General features: G+C 39.2%; 1 protein-coding gene and 1 non-coding gene across 7 annotated transcripts in view; one reads left to right on the top strand and one right to left on the bottom strand.

Moving 5' to 3' along the window:
* The window catches only part of NCOR1 (nuclear receptor corepressor 1), a 170,247-nt gene that overhangs the window by 63,368 nt on the left and 88,370 nt on the right, over nt 1-18,509 (bottom strand). For all 6 annotated transcript variants that reach the window (XM_049776733.1, XM_049776734.1, XM_049776738.1 and 3 more), the window contains 3 exons: nt 12,779-13,328; nt 7,860-7,989; nt 1,101-1,296 (listed from right to left, as the gene is read on the bottom strand). In XM_049776733.1, coding sequence (XP_049632690.1) covers nt 1,101-1,296; nt 7,860-7,989; nt 12,779-13,328 — 876 coding nt within the window. The remainder of the gene's footprint in view (nt 1-1,100; nt 1,297-7,859; nt 7,990-12,778; nt 13,329-18,509) is intronic.
* LOC126015198 (U6 spliceosomal RNA) lies at nt 17,232-17,336 on the top strand. The gene has a single exon (XR_007498087.1). It is a non-coding gene; the product is annotated as a U6 spliceosomal RNA (small nuclear RNA).

Genomic DNA, 18,509 nt, shown 5'->3' with positions numbered 1-18,509 from the left:
TATAAATCTGTCAATTAGATAATAATAAACAGTGACATCAGCACATTCACTGTAGGCCTTATTATTAGAAGGCAGTGCTGAGCCACGTGTTCAACATAAAACATATTTAGTTTTGTGTTTGTAATTTTTTTAATTTAAATTTTTTTTTTTTTGGTTTTTGGTTTTGGGGACACACCCGGCAGCACTCAGGGGTTCCTCCTGGCTCTACACTCAGAAATCACTCCTGCAGGCTCAGGGGACCATATGGGATGCTGGGTTTTGAACCACTGACCTTCTGCACGAAAGGCAAATGCCTTACCTCCAGGCTATCTCTCCGACCCCTGTAATTTTTTTTTTTTAATGCTAGGGATCAAATCCAGAACCTCACACAGGCAAGGCAAGTGCTCTACCTCTGATATATATGCTTGCCTCCAAACTAACTACTGTAAAACAATACTAAATACTCTTTATTGTGTTTTTGTTCTTTTCAATTGGTTATAATTTTAGAAGTTACTACATATACACATGATTGCACATACACAAGTACACACATATACATATATACAAGTATACTGCAATAATATTTCAATAAATGACAAAGTATAATGTATAATATATATATACTTTTCCTCTCCATCTTATTTTTGTTCTTTACATATGCTAAAACTAAAGGTCAGAGGTTAAATGACTTATCCAGGGTCATAAAACTGACAAATGGTGGGATGAAGATTGCATCTGGATCTAACTGCACCACACAAAGTTATTTCCCATCACATCAAAGAATTAGACTTCCTATTACAGGTAACTTTCTTGAAAAATAATTCTCACTATGAAAATTCAGAAACATAGAACACAGCTTTTATATAATCTTTCAGCATAAAGACAAATACCAGAAAGTTCACATCTACAAGAACCCTTCTTAAAAATGTCCCTGCCACCCTTCAGTTGTCAGTAAACTAATATTAATCATCTAACTGAAGTGAATTAGAAGAAATTTAATTCTTAAGGACAAGTATAATAATTGAATTGATAAAATTTTGACATTTACAAAGACCAAAGAAAACTATATTTACATTTTTTCCTTTCAGAAAAGTTATCTGTGGTAACAAATCTCTACCTACCTTCCCACTCTCTGCTTGGACTCTTAGAAGTGGCACAAGGACTCGTGGCACTTCTACATTCCAAATCTATCTGTTCTTGCCTCTGTCGTTGTTCCTCCAGGAGCGCTGACTCATGCATGGCTTTAATGTGTCGCTGGTAAAGGGCATAGCCACTCACCGGGGTTCCAATTGGTATACTACAAGGGGTGCAGGAAACCTACAGAAGAAAAAAATACCCTCAATATACCAACAAACGTCCTAAAAATAATTACTGTTTTAAGTAATACTTATTTCTGTCGCATTGCTGAAGAGACTTTATACTTTTTAGTCAGCTTTGTAAGTATAATATTTAAACTGCTGAACACTTTCAGAACTAAATATATTATAAAACAAAAGTTATGATAAAAGAAATTGAAATCACAAATGTAAATATGTGTCTACTTTTTAAATTCCTGGTGACTCAGGTCCCATTCCACCTCCCAATGTCCTCCCATCAGGTTAACCTAGCTACATATCTACATTTGTTTCTTTTAAGTATTATCTATGTTAACAGCTAATATACTTTTTACTTCTAGGACATTTTTTTTTCTGATATTCACATTCAGAAATAAAGTTATCTACTGGGTCAAAAAAATAGTTCAAAGGCATTGGAGCACGAAGCCCCCAATTTACTCTCCATGCCCACTACCCCCACTATACCTCAGGATGTAGCCTTGGAGGTCCTAAGCACCACTGCAGTGGTCCTGGTGGCCTCCAAAACTGTATCACTGAGACCAAGCATTTGTGTCAGCTAGGGGTTCCCTTCTGTCCCCTGAGCACTTCTTAGGAGACTGCAAAATAAGTAAATAAGTAAATAAATAAATAATTAAATGGCCTACCTACAACTCCACTCAAAGCACCTCAAAACATACTCAAAACTGAACTTTTCCACTTTATACATTCAGTGCTTCTCCTTCATGCTCTGAGAAAAATGGAAATTCAGTAATATAAGCAAGAAACCTAACAGTCATCATTAACTAATCAATCTCCCAGTCTCCTTAAAACAAATTAATTTAACATTAATTTTCTTCACGATGAAAATTAAATCTAAATTCATAACATTTAATTTTCTTTAGTCACACCATCCTAACCATCTCAGGATGATATAAATGATATAAGAACTTGCTCATTTTTTAAACCTTATGTAACCTGTGCATTTCTTTAAAATACTTTACTATAATTGGAAATTATATGTTGTTTTCTTTATTTTCAATCTTCCGATCTTTTTTGCTTGTTTGTTTTGGTTACACCCAGCAGTGCTCAGGGCTTACTTCTGGCTCTGAGCTTATGGATCAGATGAGATATCAAGGACTAAACCTGATGCAAGGCAAGTACCCTTGTTACTATACTACCTCTCTGACTCCTCCATCTTCCAATCATTTTGGGGGTCATGGGGGCCACACCTGGTGATTTTTACTTCTGGCTCTGCTTTGCACTCAGGAATTACTCCTGGCAGTGCTCAGGGAACCATATGGGATTCTGGAAGTCCAATTAAGTTGGACGTGTGCAAGGCAAGCACTCTACCTACTATATAATCTCTCCAGTCCCCCATCTTCCAAACTTAAATAAAGTAAAGAACCTAAGCTGTTTTGACTAATATGAAACATAGTTCTTAACACAACTTATTACTTCAAAAATATAAAACATTCCCAAGAAATGTAGATATGACATTTTAAAGAACTTCTTTTATCTAAAGATGTCATTAATTTTCCACTTTTCACTGAATCTGAAACACACATAATGCTACTATTTTTTTTTTTTTCGTTTTTTGGGCTACACCCGGTGTTGCTCAGGGGTTACTCCTGGCTGTCTGCTCAGAAATAGCTCCTGGCAGGCACGGGGGACCACATGGGACACCGGGATTCGAACCAACCACCTTTGGTCCTGGATCGGCTGCTTGCAAGGCAAACGCCGCTGTGCTATCTCTCCTGGCCCTACTATTCTTTATTCTTAGAAATATATGTAGCTTTTCCACCTCCTGCCATAAAACAAAATAAATTGTTTTGGTTCACCACAGTATTATTGCTGATGCATATCTTTTTAAGTTTCTTTTTTTTATAAAGTAGTTTATTTATTTATTTGTTGATCTGTTTTGGGGTCACACCCGGTGATGCTCAGAAGTTACCCCTGTGCTCAGAAATTCACTCCTGGCAGGCTTGGGGAACCACATGGAATGCAAGGAATTGAACTCAGGTCCATTCCAGGTTGGCTGCTTGCAAGGCAAATGCCCTATCACTGTGCTATTTCTCCGGCCCTCTTTTTTTTTTTTTTTTTTTTTTGGTTTTTGGGCCACACCCGGCAGTGCTCAGGGGTTACTCCTGCCTGTCTACTCAGAAATAGCTCCTGGCAGGCATGGGGGACCATATGGGACACCGGGATTCGAACCAACCACCTTTGGTCCTGGATCAGCTGCTTGCAAGGCAAACACCGCTGTGCTATCTCTCCGACCCTCTTAAGTTTCTTCCTAAAAGAGAAGTTTTTCTAGCACATATCAAATATGTGTGAGGTCATGAGTTTGATCTGCAGAAATTCTCCACATTTTTGTGCAAATAGGAATCAGTAGGTGTTTGACCCCAGCACTTTGGTAAAATCTAACAATACCATCACCATTACAAGACCTACAAAAGAAGACTTCCTCTGTTGAGATGCCTGTCGTGGGGCCGGCAAGGTGGCGCTAGAGTCTGCCTTGTAAGTGGTAGCCAAGAACGAACTGCGGTTTGATCCCCCGGCATCCCAAATGGTCCCCCCAAGCCAGGAGGGACTTCTGAGTGCTTAGCCAGGAGTAACCCTTGAGTGTCAAAAAAAAAAAAAAAAAAAATGCCTGTCGGACTTTTTAACATAACAGAACATTATGTTTTAATTGCTTTTTCTTTTGGTTTTTGGGCCACACCCAGCGGTGCTCAGGGGTTACTCCTGGCTGTTTGCTCAGAAATAGCTCCTGGCAGGCATGTGGGACCATATGGGACACCGGGATTCGAACCAACCGCCTTTGGTCCTGGATCGGCTGCTTGCAAGGCAAACGCTGATGTGCTATCTCACCGGGCCCCCTGGAGAGGATTTTTAATTCTCTAAAACATTTTCATTTCTTTTAGGGCTATATCCTACAATGCTTAAGTGTTAACTCCTGACTCTGTACTCAGGAATCACCCCTTGTGGGCTTAGGTGACCATATAGATTTCTTGGGATCCAACAGGCCAGTTGCTCACAATGCAAGTATCCTACAGAGTGGTAGGGCGTTTGCCTTGCACAAAGTCGATCCAGGATGGTTGGTGGTTCAAATCCTGGCACCCCAGATGGTCCCCAAGTCAGGAGTGATTTCTTATTTTGCCTTTTTTTTTTTTTTTTTGGTGGTTTTTGGGTCACACCCAGTAGTGCTCAGGGGATTTTCCTGGCTCCATGCTCAGAAATTGCTCCTGGCAGTCACGGGGGACCATTTGGGACACCGGGATTCAAACCAACCGCCTTTGGTCCTGGATCGGCTGCTTGCAAGGCAAACGCCGATGTGCTATCTCTCCAGGCCCTCTATGTCTTTTCAAAACCAATGTCAAGATTTTTTTTATTTTGTTTTGGGGCCACACCCAGGAATACTCAGGACTTACTCCTAGCTCTGTGCTCAGAAATCACTCCTGGCTTGTGGGACCATATGGGACGAACGGGGATCGAACCTCGGTTCATCCTAGGTCAGCCATGTGCAAGGCAAACACCCTGCCACTGCGCCACTGCTCCGGCCACAATGTCAAGATTTTTGAAGTCAGATATTATGATATGTAAGTATTTTATAAGGAATTAAAAAAATGTTATCTTGAGCTGAAATGATAGTACAGTGAGTAGGTTGCTTGTTTTGCAAAGCTAAGCTGTTTTCTATTCAGCACCCATGTAGGGTGCATGCAGCCAAACCTGGTTTGACCTCCCCAGCATCCCATATGGGACCCCGAGTCTGCCAGGTGTGATCCAAATGCAGAAGAAGAATAAGGCCTGTGTACTGCTAGGTAGGGCCTAAACCAAAACAAAATAATTTTAAGTAATCTTGACTTGAACACGGACACACTAAGCATCCATTTGAATTAATCAAAGAATGAAAACACTGTGTGAAGCTAATACAACACACACTAAACTTTTACTATTTATTATGTGAGACAGAAGTAATTTTGACTTGTAAAATAAAGAACTAGAATATATTTAAGTGAAAGGGATATACTCAGATCCAGAGTGAACTCAATAGGTTGGCTGCATGCTTGCATGCAGATGTGGTTTTATGGTGCTCTAAACAACAATAAGAGCTCCATGGGGCCGGGCCGTGGCGCTAGAGGTAAGGTGCTTGCTTTGTTTGCACTGGCCTTGGACAGACCACGGTTTGATCCCCCGGCATCCCATGTGGTCCCCCAAGCCAGGAGCGACTTCTGAGCGCATAGCCAGGAGTAACCCCTGAGCGTCACCGGGTGTGGTCCAAAAACAAAACAAAACAAAAAAAAAAAAAAAAAAAAAAAGAGCTCCTAAGCATAGTCAGGAGTAGCGTCCCAGACCACTGATTGTGGTCCCCAAACCACCCCCTCACCAAATGAAAAAGAAAAAGGAGAGATATATACCCAAGATAAGAATTCAGTATCAAAAGTACATCAAACTGTAGATATTACTCAGATAAAATATAAACAAAAGTAGATTTGAAAGTATAGATACCTGAGCAATAATCTTTACAGTTTCTAGTGTTTAAAATGTGGCTACAATTCCAAACAGGTTAGTAAAACTGAAAGTAGTAGTTGCAAAATATTTGACAGCACTAAAAGATTTTTGAAACATGTACTACCAAAAAATTAATTCAAATTACATGTAATGAAAACAAGATGTCTGTGAAAGCACTCACCTCTATTGCATTTTTTTTTCAAAAGAAAATAGGTTGTGATTGGAAAATGGTTAAGTCATGTTTAATTAATTCTAAATATTTAAAATCTAGTTAGGAATTGATCCTACAATTGTTTTAAAGCCAAATAAAATCAGAATTAACAATATTTTATTAAGTTAGTATTTTTTTTAATTGACTAACTCAATTATCACAAGAATCCACTTTAAAAACTAGTATACAGGGGCCGGAGCAATAGCACAGTGGCAAGGCATTTGCCTTGCACGCAGCCAACACAGGATGTACCCTGGTTCAAATCCCAGCATCCCATAGGTCTCCTGAGCCTGCCAGGAGCAACTTCTGAGCCCAGAGCCAGGAGTAACCCATGAGTGCTGCTGGGTGTGACCCCTCCAAAAAAAAAAACAAAAACAAACAAACAAACATAAAAACCTAGTATATGCTAGTTTTTACATAAATATATGTAAATAAATATATTTATGTAAAAACTAGTATATACTTTTTAACTAAAATAAAAATAAATACTATGAGATTTCATTCAGATGGAGTTGTCCAAAGTAGTCAAACTCACAAAAATAAAAAGTAAAATAGTGGTCACCAATGATGGTTGAATGAGTTAAGGATAAGGAATTAATGGGTATAAGATAAAACAAGTTCTGGACAGTTAAAACTAATGTGAACATACTAAACATTACTGAACTACATTTATTATCGTTAATATTTTGTTTTTGTCTTTGGGTCATACCCGGCAGTGCTCATGGGTCAGTCCTGGCAGGCTTGGGAGGACCGTATGGGATGTCGGGGATTGAACCCAAGTCAGCAGCATGCAAGGCAAAGGTCCTACCCTCTGTGCTATTGCTCCTACCCCTATGATCATTAATGTTCAACTTTTCTTGAACAATGCTCCCAGGCACTGCTCAGGAGATACAGAGATTCTCATCTAACAGAGCTGTCACTTCAGTGAAAGGAACTGAGGGTGCAATGCTACTTGGGCCTTGAGGTGCTAAGAATATGAGGAATACCCTGGTAAAATTGAGGGGAGTATAGCCACACTCAATGATATTTGGGGCCTATAGGTATATACCCAGCAATGCTTAGGATACCAGGTAGTGCCAGGAATCTAAGCCAAGACAGGAACATACCTGTGAGTCCTAACCTTGAACTATACATATTTTTCTTTTCTTTTTGGTTTTTGGTTTTCGGTTTTTGGGTCACACCTGGCAGTGCTCAGGGATTACTCCCGACTCTATGCTCAAAAATCACTCCTGGCAGGCACGGGGGATTCGAACCACTGTCCTTCTGCATGCAAGGCAAATGCTTTACCTCCATGCTATCTCTCCAGCCCCTTTTTCTTATTTTTTAAAGAGACGATAGAGAGAGAGAGAGAGAGAGAGAGAGAGAGAGAGAGAGAGAGAGAGAGAGAAGAAAAAGTCAAACTATACATTTTTTAGTGGTTAAGATTGGACTGTAGAGATAATGAGGATTAATGCACATGCATTGTATACAGGGTACTCTGACTCAATGTCCTAGTACCATATAGTTTCCTAAATACTTCTGTGGATGTTCTAGTGAACACCCAGCACTACAGAACTGAAGTAATGTTGCATCCTTGGCCCTTTGAACTAAACCACTAGCCGTCCATTGAAAATCAGGAAAGGGTCATAAAACCTTCTGGGCATACTACTTGGAGGGTCCTGTTGTCTCCTCCACACCCAAATGGTTAAGACGGCAATTTTGACATTATGTGTATTTAACCACAATTTTTTAAAACCATCATTTTCTTACAACTCAAGTACTAATAGAAAAAAAGAAGAAATAACACACACACACACACATATAATATAACATTAAGGCTTTTGCTTTTCAATGTTTCTTTTCTTACTCACCATTGGAGGAATAACAGCAGCTCGATGCTGAAGCTGTGGCAGGTCAAGTGGATTTGGTTTTATTGGGGATGAGACCAAAATAGATCCAGTGGGGTTTAGTATCGAAGGTTTTGAGTCTAGAGGAAATATTCTATAATTGGCAACAACAACAACAAAAAAAGCCTAAATTATTATATTTTTATTTACTAGAAAATTACTATATATTTTAAAAAATAATCATGTGTGAACACAAAAGATGCACCACTGAACTTATAAGAAATGTAAACAGTAAAGAGTATAATGCTAATCTTCAAGCTAAAAATTGATAACTCAAATTTATCTAAAATTAATCATCTATACATAGCAAAAGACTAAACAGAAACCATTATAAAATATTAAACCAAATTTACTACTAGCATTATTTATTGATTATAGGATGTTTTCCTAGGATGACAGACCATTTAAAATAACAATTGAAAAGCCGTGTCCCACTGCCAGCCCTGAACCCACCCCCACCCCCCATCCTGAATCACATTTCAGGTCTGTATGTGTGCAGAGACAGACCTTTTTTTTTTTCTTTTTTTTTTTAAATTTATTTAAACACCTTAATTACATACATGATTGTGTTTGGGTTTCAGTCATGTAAAGAACACCACCCATCACCAGTGCAACATTACCATCACCAATGTCCCAAGTCTCCCTTCACCCCACCCGACCCCCCGCCTGTACTCTAGACAGGCTCTCCATTTTCCTCATACATTCTCATTATTAGGACAGTTCAAAATGTAGTTATTTCCCTAACTAAACTCATCACTCTTTGTGGTGAGCTTCCTGAGGTGAGCTGGAACTTCCAGCTCTTTTCTCTTTTGTGTCTAAAAATTAATTTTTAGACACAAAAGACCTTTATTTTTTTATTGATCAATTGACTGATTGGTTGTTGGGCCACACCCAGTGGTGTCCAGGAGATACTCCTGGCTCTACACTTAGAAATCACCCCTGGCAAATGGCTAACAGACACATGAAAAAATATTTATCATCATTTATCATTTGGAAAATCTAAATCAAGACAACGAGATATCATCTTATACCAGTCCAGATGGGATATCAAAAATACTGGGAACATCTCTGTTGGCAAGGATGTGGTGAGAAAAGAACTTCCTCCATTGCTGGTGGGAATGCTACCTGATCCAACCCCTATGGAAAACAGTATGGAGGATTCACACTAAAATCAAATTGAACTGCCATGACACAGCAGTCACTCTTTGGGTATCTATTCCAAGGGCAGAAAAACATTCATCCACAAGAATGTATGTGCACTGCTATTCATTGCAGCACTCAGTACAAAAGTTAAAACCTGGACTCAACCTAGATGTCCAACAACAGACAAGTGGATCATGAGGGTGTGGTACATATGTACAATAGAATACTACATAGCTGTAGGAATTAAGCAGTCATGCAATTTGCAGCAACCTGGATTGAACTAGAAGATATTATGTTAAATGAAGCCAGAGAAGGATAAATACAGAGTAATATCACTTATATATGGTATTTAGAATAACTGCATGAAGAAATACAGACTTGGAGGACCATATGGAATGCTGAATTTGAACTACCATCCTTCTGCTTGCAAGGCAAATGCCCTACCTCCATGCTATATCTCCAGCCCCTGCCATCTTTTTAATCCCTTAGATAGGGCTCCTGACTTTTTTCACAGGGGATACAAATTACTTTGTTTTGTACCTTGGGATAAAATTTACTTTGTTTATGGGCCCGGAGAGATAGCACAGCGGTGTTTGCCTTGCAAGCAGCCGATCCAGGACCTAAGGTGGCTGGTTCGAATCCTGGTTTCCCATATGGTCCCCCGTGCCTGCCAGGAACTATTTCTGAGCAGACAGCCAGGAACCAAAAACCAAAAAAAAAAAAAAAAATCTACTTTGTTTAACCTCATATTTCTGCATTTTGCTATAAAATTAAGAAGGTTGGAAATAAAAAAATGATAGGGGCTAGGGGGCCAAGTGATCTCAGGTGCATGGTGGAGATAAAAAAAAAAAAGGACAGAACTAAATATCCAAGCCAAAGTCAACAACAATGAAATCAAGAGACCCAAACTACAACCAATAAAACTTTAAATGGGCTTGTTAAACTGGCAGGCCAGGGGCAAAGGGTGGTGGTATAAGATGCACTCTGGAAACATTGGTGGAGGGAGGTGGACACTGGAGGTGGGACTGGCCCTGATTCATTGTATGTCTGAAATCCAACTATGAAGGACTTTGTAAATCACAATGACTTCAATAAAAGAATTTTTTTTTTTTTTGGTTTTTGGGCCACACCCGGCGGTGCTCAGGGGTTACTCCTGGCTATCTGCTCAGAAATAGCTCCTGGCAGGCACGGGGGACCATATGGGACACCGGGATTTGAACCAACCACCTTTGGTCCTGGATTGGCTGCTTGCAATGCAAACGCCGCTGTGCTATCTCTCCGGGCCCAAAAGAAATATTTTTTTAAATTGAATAAGCCAACATTTTAAAATCTACTATTTCAGGGCCAGAGAGATCTCATAGTAGATATGACATATTGCCAACACAAGTTTGTTCACTATCACCACATATGGTCACCTGAGGCAGCCATACCTGTAGAGTGCAGAGACCTAAACAATGCTGGGTATGGGTCCCAAACAAAGAATAAAAAAAAAATGTTTTCCCCATTTTCTTCAAGAAAAAAAATCTAGTCCCATAAAACTATCATTCTCAACCACATGGCAATAATAACATGCTGGGCCTGGTAGCAGCTTATTTTTAGCAGGTGCGTGCTCCTCTATTCATCAGTTCTTGTTTTCTTACACTTGATCAGTCACACACCTTTTCAATATCTACACTTGCATTTAGAACCCAATATAGAAAATGAAGAAATTATATATGTTGATGCCATACCAGCCAGGCTTTGCTATATTTCTTAAAGTTTCCAGTTATTAAAATAAAAGCCCCCCCTTTTTTTAAGTGCCAGGAATAGAACTAGGATCTCACACATACAAGACATGAGTTTTAGCACTGAGCAACATCCCTGGACCCCAAAAGTGCTAAAGAACTACTCCTGGAATGATGACCATGTGGTGCACCAGGAGGTGTAGATATCCAACACATGTCTCCTGTGTGCAATCAAAGTATCTAGTCCTTTGAGTGATAGCATTCTACTATTTCCAGAGAACATGAGATATAAAATATACTGGATATGGAATGGATCCACAGTTGACACAGTGAAGGCTGAACACTGAACACCAGACTTTTTGTTAAGCGGCTTATTTGCCAATTTCTAATTTAAAAAGAGAAAAACACAGAACTGAATTAGATTTCTGATTAAATGTTTTCCCTAATTTCTAGAATTTACACTAATCTAGCATTCTACTTACAGTAAAAAATACTGGTTACAGCCTTGGGTGATTTTGTTTCTTTCAAAGAAAAGAAGCGCCAAGGAAATGAAGCATTAACTAAAGTTGTATTCATTTATATAAAACATTTCTCTGTACTAATAATTTAAGTAATATCCATTTCTTTTGGGGCTGGAGAGATAGCATGAAGGTAAAGCGTTTGCCTTTCATGCAAGAGGTCATCGGTTCGAATCCCAGCGTCCCATATGGTCCCCCGTGCCTGCCAGGAGCGATTTCTGAGCATGGAGCCAGGAGTAACCCCTGAGCACTGCCGGGTGTGACCCAAAAAAAAAACCACAAAAAAAAAAAAAAATATCCATTTCTTTGTACTGTAATTTTTACATCATGCTATAAATCATAAATGTGAACAGCTTAAATAATACCAAAAAAGTTACTTTGAACTGTTAAAAATACAGGGGCGATTTCTGAGCATAGAGCCAGGAGTAAACCCTGAGCACTGCCAGGTGTGACCCAAAATCCAAAAAAAAAAAAAAAAAAAAAACCACTTATTTTTTGTTTTTTGGGGACACACCTGATGACGCTCAGGGGTCACTCCTGACTATGCACTCAGAAATCACTCCTGGCTTAGGGGACCATATGGAACGCTGGGGGATCAAACCGCAGTCTGTCCTAGGCTAGTGCTTGCAAAGCAGAAGCCTTACCGCTCCGTGCCACCACTCTGGCCCCTAAAATACTTTCAAAACACTTAAAATGTTTCTCCTCCCAGAATTCTCTAACATTTAGTAAACAGATAAAATAGGTTTTGTTTTATGGTTGCATGGTCTTAGAACACACAATGGTGTAACTAATGCCTCTACAATGACAGCATATCACACTACTTCCATCATCAGTAATAGAATCATTTGTGATTCAGTTTATTGTTTTGATAGCTGAAACCCTCTTTTAGTTATCATATGGTATGTAGGTAACAACTAGTGCAGAAAAAAAAAAATAAGCATGTGATCAAAGAGATAGTAAGGCACTGGGTTTTGTATACTGCTGACTCTGGTTTGATCCATGGAACTGCGATATGGTCCATAGTCCTTGATAGCACCAGGGTCTCATATGAGACCCATTTGGGGCCGGAGCAGTGGCATAGCAGTGAGGCATCTGCCTTTCAAACGCTGAACTAGGACAGACCACGGTTTAATCCCCCAGCGTCCCATATGGTCCCCCAAGCCAGGAGTGATTTCTGAGCACATAGCCAGAAGTAACCCCTGAGAATCACTGGGTGTGGCCCAAAACAAACAAACAAACAAGCAAACAAACAGAATAGCCATTAAGCATTACCGGATGTGACCTGAAAGCAAAACCAAAAAAATGATTATATAACTGTTGTTTATTTACCGACTATTGTTGGTCATAGATGAAAAGCATCATAACTTAAGTAGTAGCAGTAGTGTCTTTTACTTGCTAATGCTTATATAGAGATAATCAGTACAACAGCATTGGTTGTTCATGTTTCAGTTAGCAACCAATAGAATAAATAGGATAATACTGAAGAACCAAGCCTCACCTCTGCCGCTCTGGCTCTCCATCCACATCTTCATCAGCACTGCAGGTGGCACTGGAATCATTGTCTGATTGGGGCTCAGCCCTTTGGGTATTTATTTGCTGAGTCACTAACAAATCTTCACCGGGAGGCTCTGTCTTCTCACTGCTTCTATCCAGATCTCTTTCTTTGGTATCATCTTCAACTTTAGATGGATTGTTTTCTGGCATTCTCATTTCAATATCTACAGAGTCTGCTTTGGTAGTTGTGGGGAGATCAACAACAGAAGTCACTTCAGCACTGTGCTCGGGATGATCGATATCCATTGGCTCAGCTGTCTCTGCACTGGTGCTGTCACTCGCCTGGGCCTCTACACTTTCATTTTCAGCTGGTTTTGTACTAGGAACTGATGAGGAGGGAGATGTGTCATGTGCATTTTCAGTAGACTTGAGCTCAGCTACAGGTTCAGTGTTACCTTGAGAAGTAGCATTTTCAGTGCTCTCTTCGCTGGGCTTGACAGCTTCAACTGGTGAAGGAGAAGGAGCACTTTCTGTGTCAGAACTATTTTCAGCACCTTAAAAATAATGATAAAGCATGAAAATCTGATAATGAACATGTTCAGGTGGTGACAGAAGCCATACTTGAAAATAGGTGCTTAAGCTGGTCGATCTCAATGAAGTATTAAGTCACTGAAAAAGCTAAAATTCTCCGAAGTGTATAAAAAGAAAAAATCAAATTGTCCTGAATTATGATACTGCCCTGATCTTATGAAAGCATTAAAGCTTGCAATGATTAAAAAATATTAGATTTCCACCCCGGAGCCGAAGAGATAGCACGGCGATAGGGCATTTGCTTTGCACAGAGCTGACCCAGTATAGACCTAGGTTCAATTCTTGACATCCCATATAGTTTCCCAAATCTGTCAGGAGCGATTTCTGAGCACAGAGCCAGGAGTTACCCTGAGTGCCGCCGGGTGTGACTCAAAAAAAAAAAAAAAACCCACAAAAAATTATTAAATTTTCAAACATAGGAAGATGAAGAAACAAAAGCAACAAAATATACTCTAGTAATTATCAGCAATCTATTGCATTTCTACCAGTTTGTTTCTTGCATTACTTTTTCAATCCAGCAGCACTAAGCTTCTAGAACCGCTCTTGACCAATAGCAATATAGTGAGTTGAAAGCTGTGATTTTAATTTTTCTGGCAGCTACACATAAAAGAGATAGGTTAAATTAACAATATATATTTTATTTAGCCCACAATAAAATTAGAAAAGTAGTATTAAAATGTTTTACTGTATTTAGCACTCTCTATAGTCTGATTATATTTTACATTTTCAGCACATCTCAATTTGGACTAATCTCTTTCAAGAGTCATATATATCCATGTGTTATCCAGTAGCAATCACATTAGCAAAGTTTTAGAATATTACATACTTTTCATTTAATACTATAACACTGGTAATTCCCTATTTCATTTGCATCCATAAGTATGTATATGTAGAAAAATATAGGTATAGATAGAGATGTAGATGTAGATATAGTCGCCTGTTTTCCTTAAAATTTTCAGGTGCTAGTCCTGGCTCTGCACTCAGAAATCATTCCTGATAGTGCTCAGGGAACCATATGAGATGCCAGGAATGGAACCCAGGTCAGCCAAGTGTAAGGAAAGCACCCTATCCACTGAAATATCTCTCTGGATCCTCCATAAATACATTTTTAGTGTCTTCAGACATTATTTCCTCAAAGGAATAACAAATTTAATATGTCCTATACTGTACTTGTACTCAAAACTCCCCAACTTTCCCCCTGTGTTACTATAATTAAATCAAAAACCTATTTAAAAGGGGTGGAGGGAGTACAACATTGGTGATGGGAATACCCATGATTCAATGTCACTATGTGCCTAAAATATTTCTGTGAAAGATTTTTAATCCACTGTGGTTAAAATAAAAATTTCTCAAAAAAAAAATCCTTTTTATGGGGCAACTCCTTATATCCTTGTTAATAACCGAGAATAATGTTCTTTTTTAAATTATTCTGAATCACTGTGAGATATAATTAAGAAGTAGATCATGACTGAGTTTCATTTATACAATGTCCAACACCCATCTCTTCATCAACAGAGTTTGCTTCCTGTCCTCCCCACTGCTGCATCTATGGCAGACATTTTTCTTCTCTATCTCTTTCTCCCTTTTTTTGCTTTTAAACATTGGTTTGCAATACGGTTACTGAAGGAGTATCATGCATATCATTTCACCTCCTTTCAGCATCCAGTTTTTATCCAGTGTGATCATTCCCAACAACTATTTTCATAGTGATCCTCCTCTGCCAAAACTGCATTACCCCACTCTTTGTGGCAAGCTTCCTACCATGGACAGTCTCTCTGGTTCTTATCTCTATTGACTTGGGTAAAACTCCACTTCTTTATTCCCATAATAGTTCCCAGACAAATGCTCTAAATATGTCCTTTAAATCTATCCATCACTAGTCATCTTTGTTTCATGAATGACACTAGCATCTTCTACCAAACTTCATGCATGCCATTCACACTTAAGTTTCTTTCAATTTTATTATCATATCAAATAAATACCTTAAAAAGGCATATAATTTCCTAAAAGAAACTAAAATGTATTGTTATAAAAAAATAAAATATGCTATTACTACTCTTAAAGCACGTTTACTGGTTTCCGCTTCAATATTATATAATTTGCCTGGTTCTTTCTCTGACAAGACTATAATGCTATAAAAACTGGGTGGGAGTGGGGAACCAGAAGAGTGATATATAGTGAGTATGGCACATGCTGATTCGTGACACATGACTCTTGGCATGTGGCAGTCCTGGGTTCAATCCCTGGCATTTCAAATGGTCCTCCAAGTCCACCAGAAGTGATCCTGAAATGCAGAACCAGGAGTGTGTCCTGAGCATCACTAACTGTGACCACAAAATACAAAACAACAGGGATTATAGGGCCCAAGTGATAGTATAGCAAGAAGAGCCCACCAGGAATGGTCTCTGAGACTAGAATCAGAGTAAGCCAGGAGAACCACCAGATGTGGTTCTCAATCAACAATAACTACAACAACAACAAAAAATAAACAGAGAAAATGTGTTCTTATCATTTAGGCACACAAGAAACTAATACATTTGCAAAAAATATAAAATAAGTTAATGGCTAAACTTTACTTAACATTTATTCTATACCAGATCCTGGCATTACTTTCAACAGTGCAGAGATATTCTTGGCAGCAATAAGTTCTATAAGTTGTTGTTGTTTTTTTGTTTTTTTTTTTGGGGGGGGGGGGCAAACCCAGTGGTGCTCAGATGTTACTCCTGGCTCTACACTCAAAAATTGCTCCTGGACTCGGGGGACCATATTGAATGCCAGGGATTGAACCCTGTCTGCCCCATGTCGGCCGCATACAAGACAAAAGCCCTATCACTGTGCTACTGCTTTAGCCCCAGTTCTCTAAGTTTTTCATTTAATTAGATTATGAGATAATATAACTCCCTAAAACTAATTACGAATGTCCAGTAAAAATTCTTGTAAAATTTTTTTCTTAAACTTTAACCAGTTTATATAAAAAGCTATTCCCTGAGAAAATAAAAGCAAGAAATGTTCTAGAATAAGATTAAGATTTAGTCCTTCAGATATGCAAACATTATAGAGCCAATTTTATATATGATATACTTATATGATAGATTTGACTGTGAAATAGGAGACATGTCTAGGAACAGAGCTTAAAGTATATAGGAAACTATGAGATAGTAAAAGGGGTTAATTTATTATTTATTTATTTATTTTTAGTTTTTGGATCACACCTGGCAGTGCTCAGGGATTACTCCTGGCTCTATGCTCAGAAATCGCTCCTGGCAGCCTCGAGGGACCATATGGGATGCCGGGATTTGAATCACCGTCCTTCTGTATGCAAGGCAAAAGCTCTGCCTCATTGCTATCTCTCTGGCCCCAGTTTAATTTATTTTTAAATGATAAATTATTATTTATAAAAAATAACCAGTTGGGGGGCCGGAGAGATAGCATGGAGGTAAGGCGTTTGCCTCTCATGCAGGAGGTCATCGGTTCGAATCCCGGCGTCCCATATATGGTCCTCCCGTGCCTGCCAGGAGCAATTTCTGAGCCTGGAGCCAGGAATAACCCCTGAGCACTGCCGGGTGTGACCCAAAAACCACAAAAAAAAAAAAAAAAAAAAAAAATAACCAGTTGGAAAATAAGTAACTGCTGGGTTACAATATATGATAAGTAGATGATTATGGTTAAGTTTCACTAATTTACATTTCTGAATGATACCTTCTATTAATTCTAGAGCATTAGATTCATATATCAATACTAGAAAGTATTGCTTTTTCTTTTTTAATGTTTATTCTGATAAAACAATATAATATAGCATGGATATTAGAAATATATCCTACCATATGAGTTAGTATGAGATGATACTAAGTGTTAAAAAATATCGAGTTTGCTTCGGCAGCACATATACTAAAATTGGAACGCTACAAAGAAGATTAGCATGGCCCCTGCACAAGGATGACATGCAAATTTGTGAAGCGTTACATATTTAAAAAAAAAAATCCAAGATAGGGGCCAGAGAGATAGCACAGTGAGTGGCAGGGCATTTGCCTTGCGTCCAGGACAGACCATGGTTCAAATCCCAGCATCCCATATGGTCCCCTGTGCCTGCCAGGAACATTTTCTGAGCAGAGCCAGGAGTAACCCGAGTGCCGCCGGGTGTGACCCCTCCCCCCCCCAAATTAAGATATTTAGACCAACTATTTGTGATGTTAAAAATTTAAAAATCGGGGGCCGGAGAGATAGCATGGAGGTAGGGTGTTTGCCTTTCATGCAGGAGGTCATCAGTTCGAATCCCGGCTTCCCATATGGTCCCCTGTGTCTGCCAGGAGCAATTTCTGAGCGTGAAGCCAGGAATAACCCCTGAGCACTGCCGGGTGTGACCCAAAAAAAAAAAAAAAAAAAAAAAAAAAAAAAAAAAACACAAAAAAAAAAAAAATTTAAAAATCAGGGCTGGTGAGATAGCATGGAGGTAAGGCATTTGCCTTGCATGCAGAAGGTCAGTGGTTCAAATCCCAGCATCCCATATGGTCCCCTGAGCCTGCCAGGAGTGATTTCTGAGCATAGAGCCAGGAGTAACCCAACCCCCTACCCCGGGCCAAAATTTTTTTTTAAAAGAATCCAGTGGCTGGAGCGGTGGCGCAGCAATAGGGGATTTGCCTTGCATGCAGCTGACCTAGGACAAACTGCAGTTTGATCCCCTGACATCCCATATGGTCCCGCAAGACAGGAGCAATTTCTGAGCACATAGTCAGGAGTAATCCGAGTGTCACTGGGTGTGGCCCAACCCCCCACCCCCAAAAAAGAAAAAGGATTTCTAGAAGCTAGAATGATGGTTCAAAGGGCTAGTGTACTTATTTGGCATGCCAGAGGCCCAAGCTCAATCTCTATACCCTGAGCTATTCTAGAAGCAACCTTTGAGCTATCAGCTGCCCACAGCACTATTAGAAAAACAAATTTTCATATGGAACAAAGATTTTAAAAAATTAAGACAATTGGGGAGGCTGAAATAGAAAAGAAAAAAATTAATTTAGGACAATGTGTGAAAGGCAAGAATACTACCAGCTGTACTATCTCTCTGGCCTCCACTTCAATCTTTTATTCATACATGTATATACTTAAGTTCTAGAGGAATTGTACAGCTTTGTGTATTGCTGTTTATGTGC

Source organism: Suncus etruscus, chromosome 7, assembly GCF_024139225.1.
Source record: "Suncus etruscus isolate mSunEtr1 chromosome 7, mSunEtr1.pri.cur, whole genome shotgun sequence".
NCBI classification, from domain to species: domain Eukaryota; kingdom Metazoa; phylum Chordata; class Mammalia; order Eulipotyphla; family Soricidae; genus Suncus; species Suncus etruscus.
The sequence above is the reverse complement of the archived record's forward strand: the minus strand, read 5'-3'. Positions and strand labels throughout refer to the sequence as shown.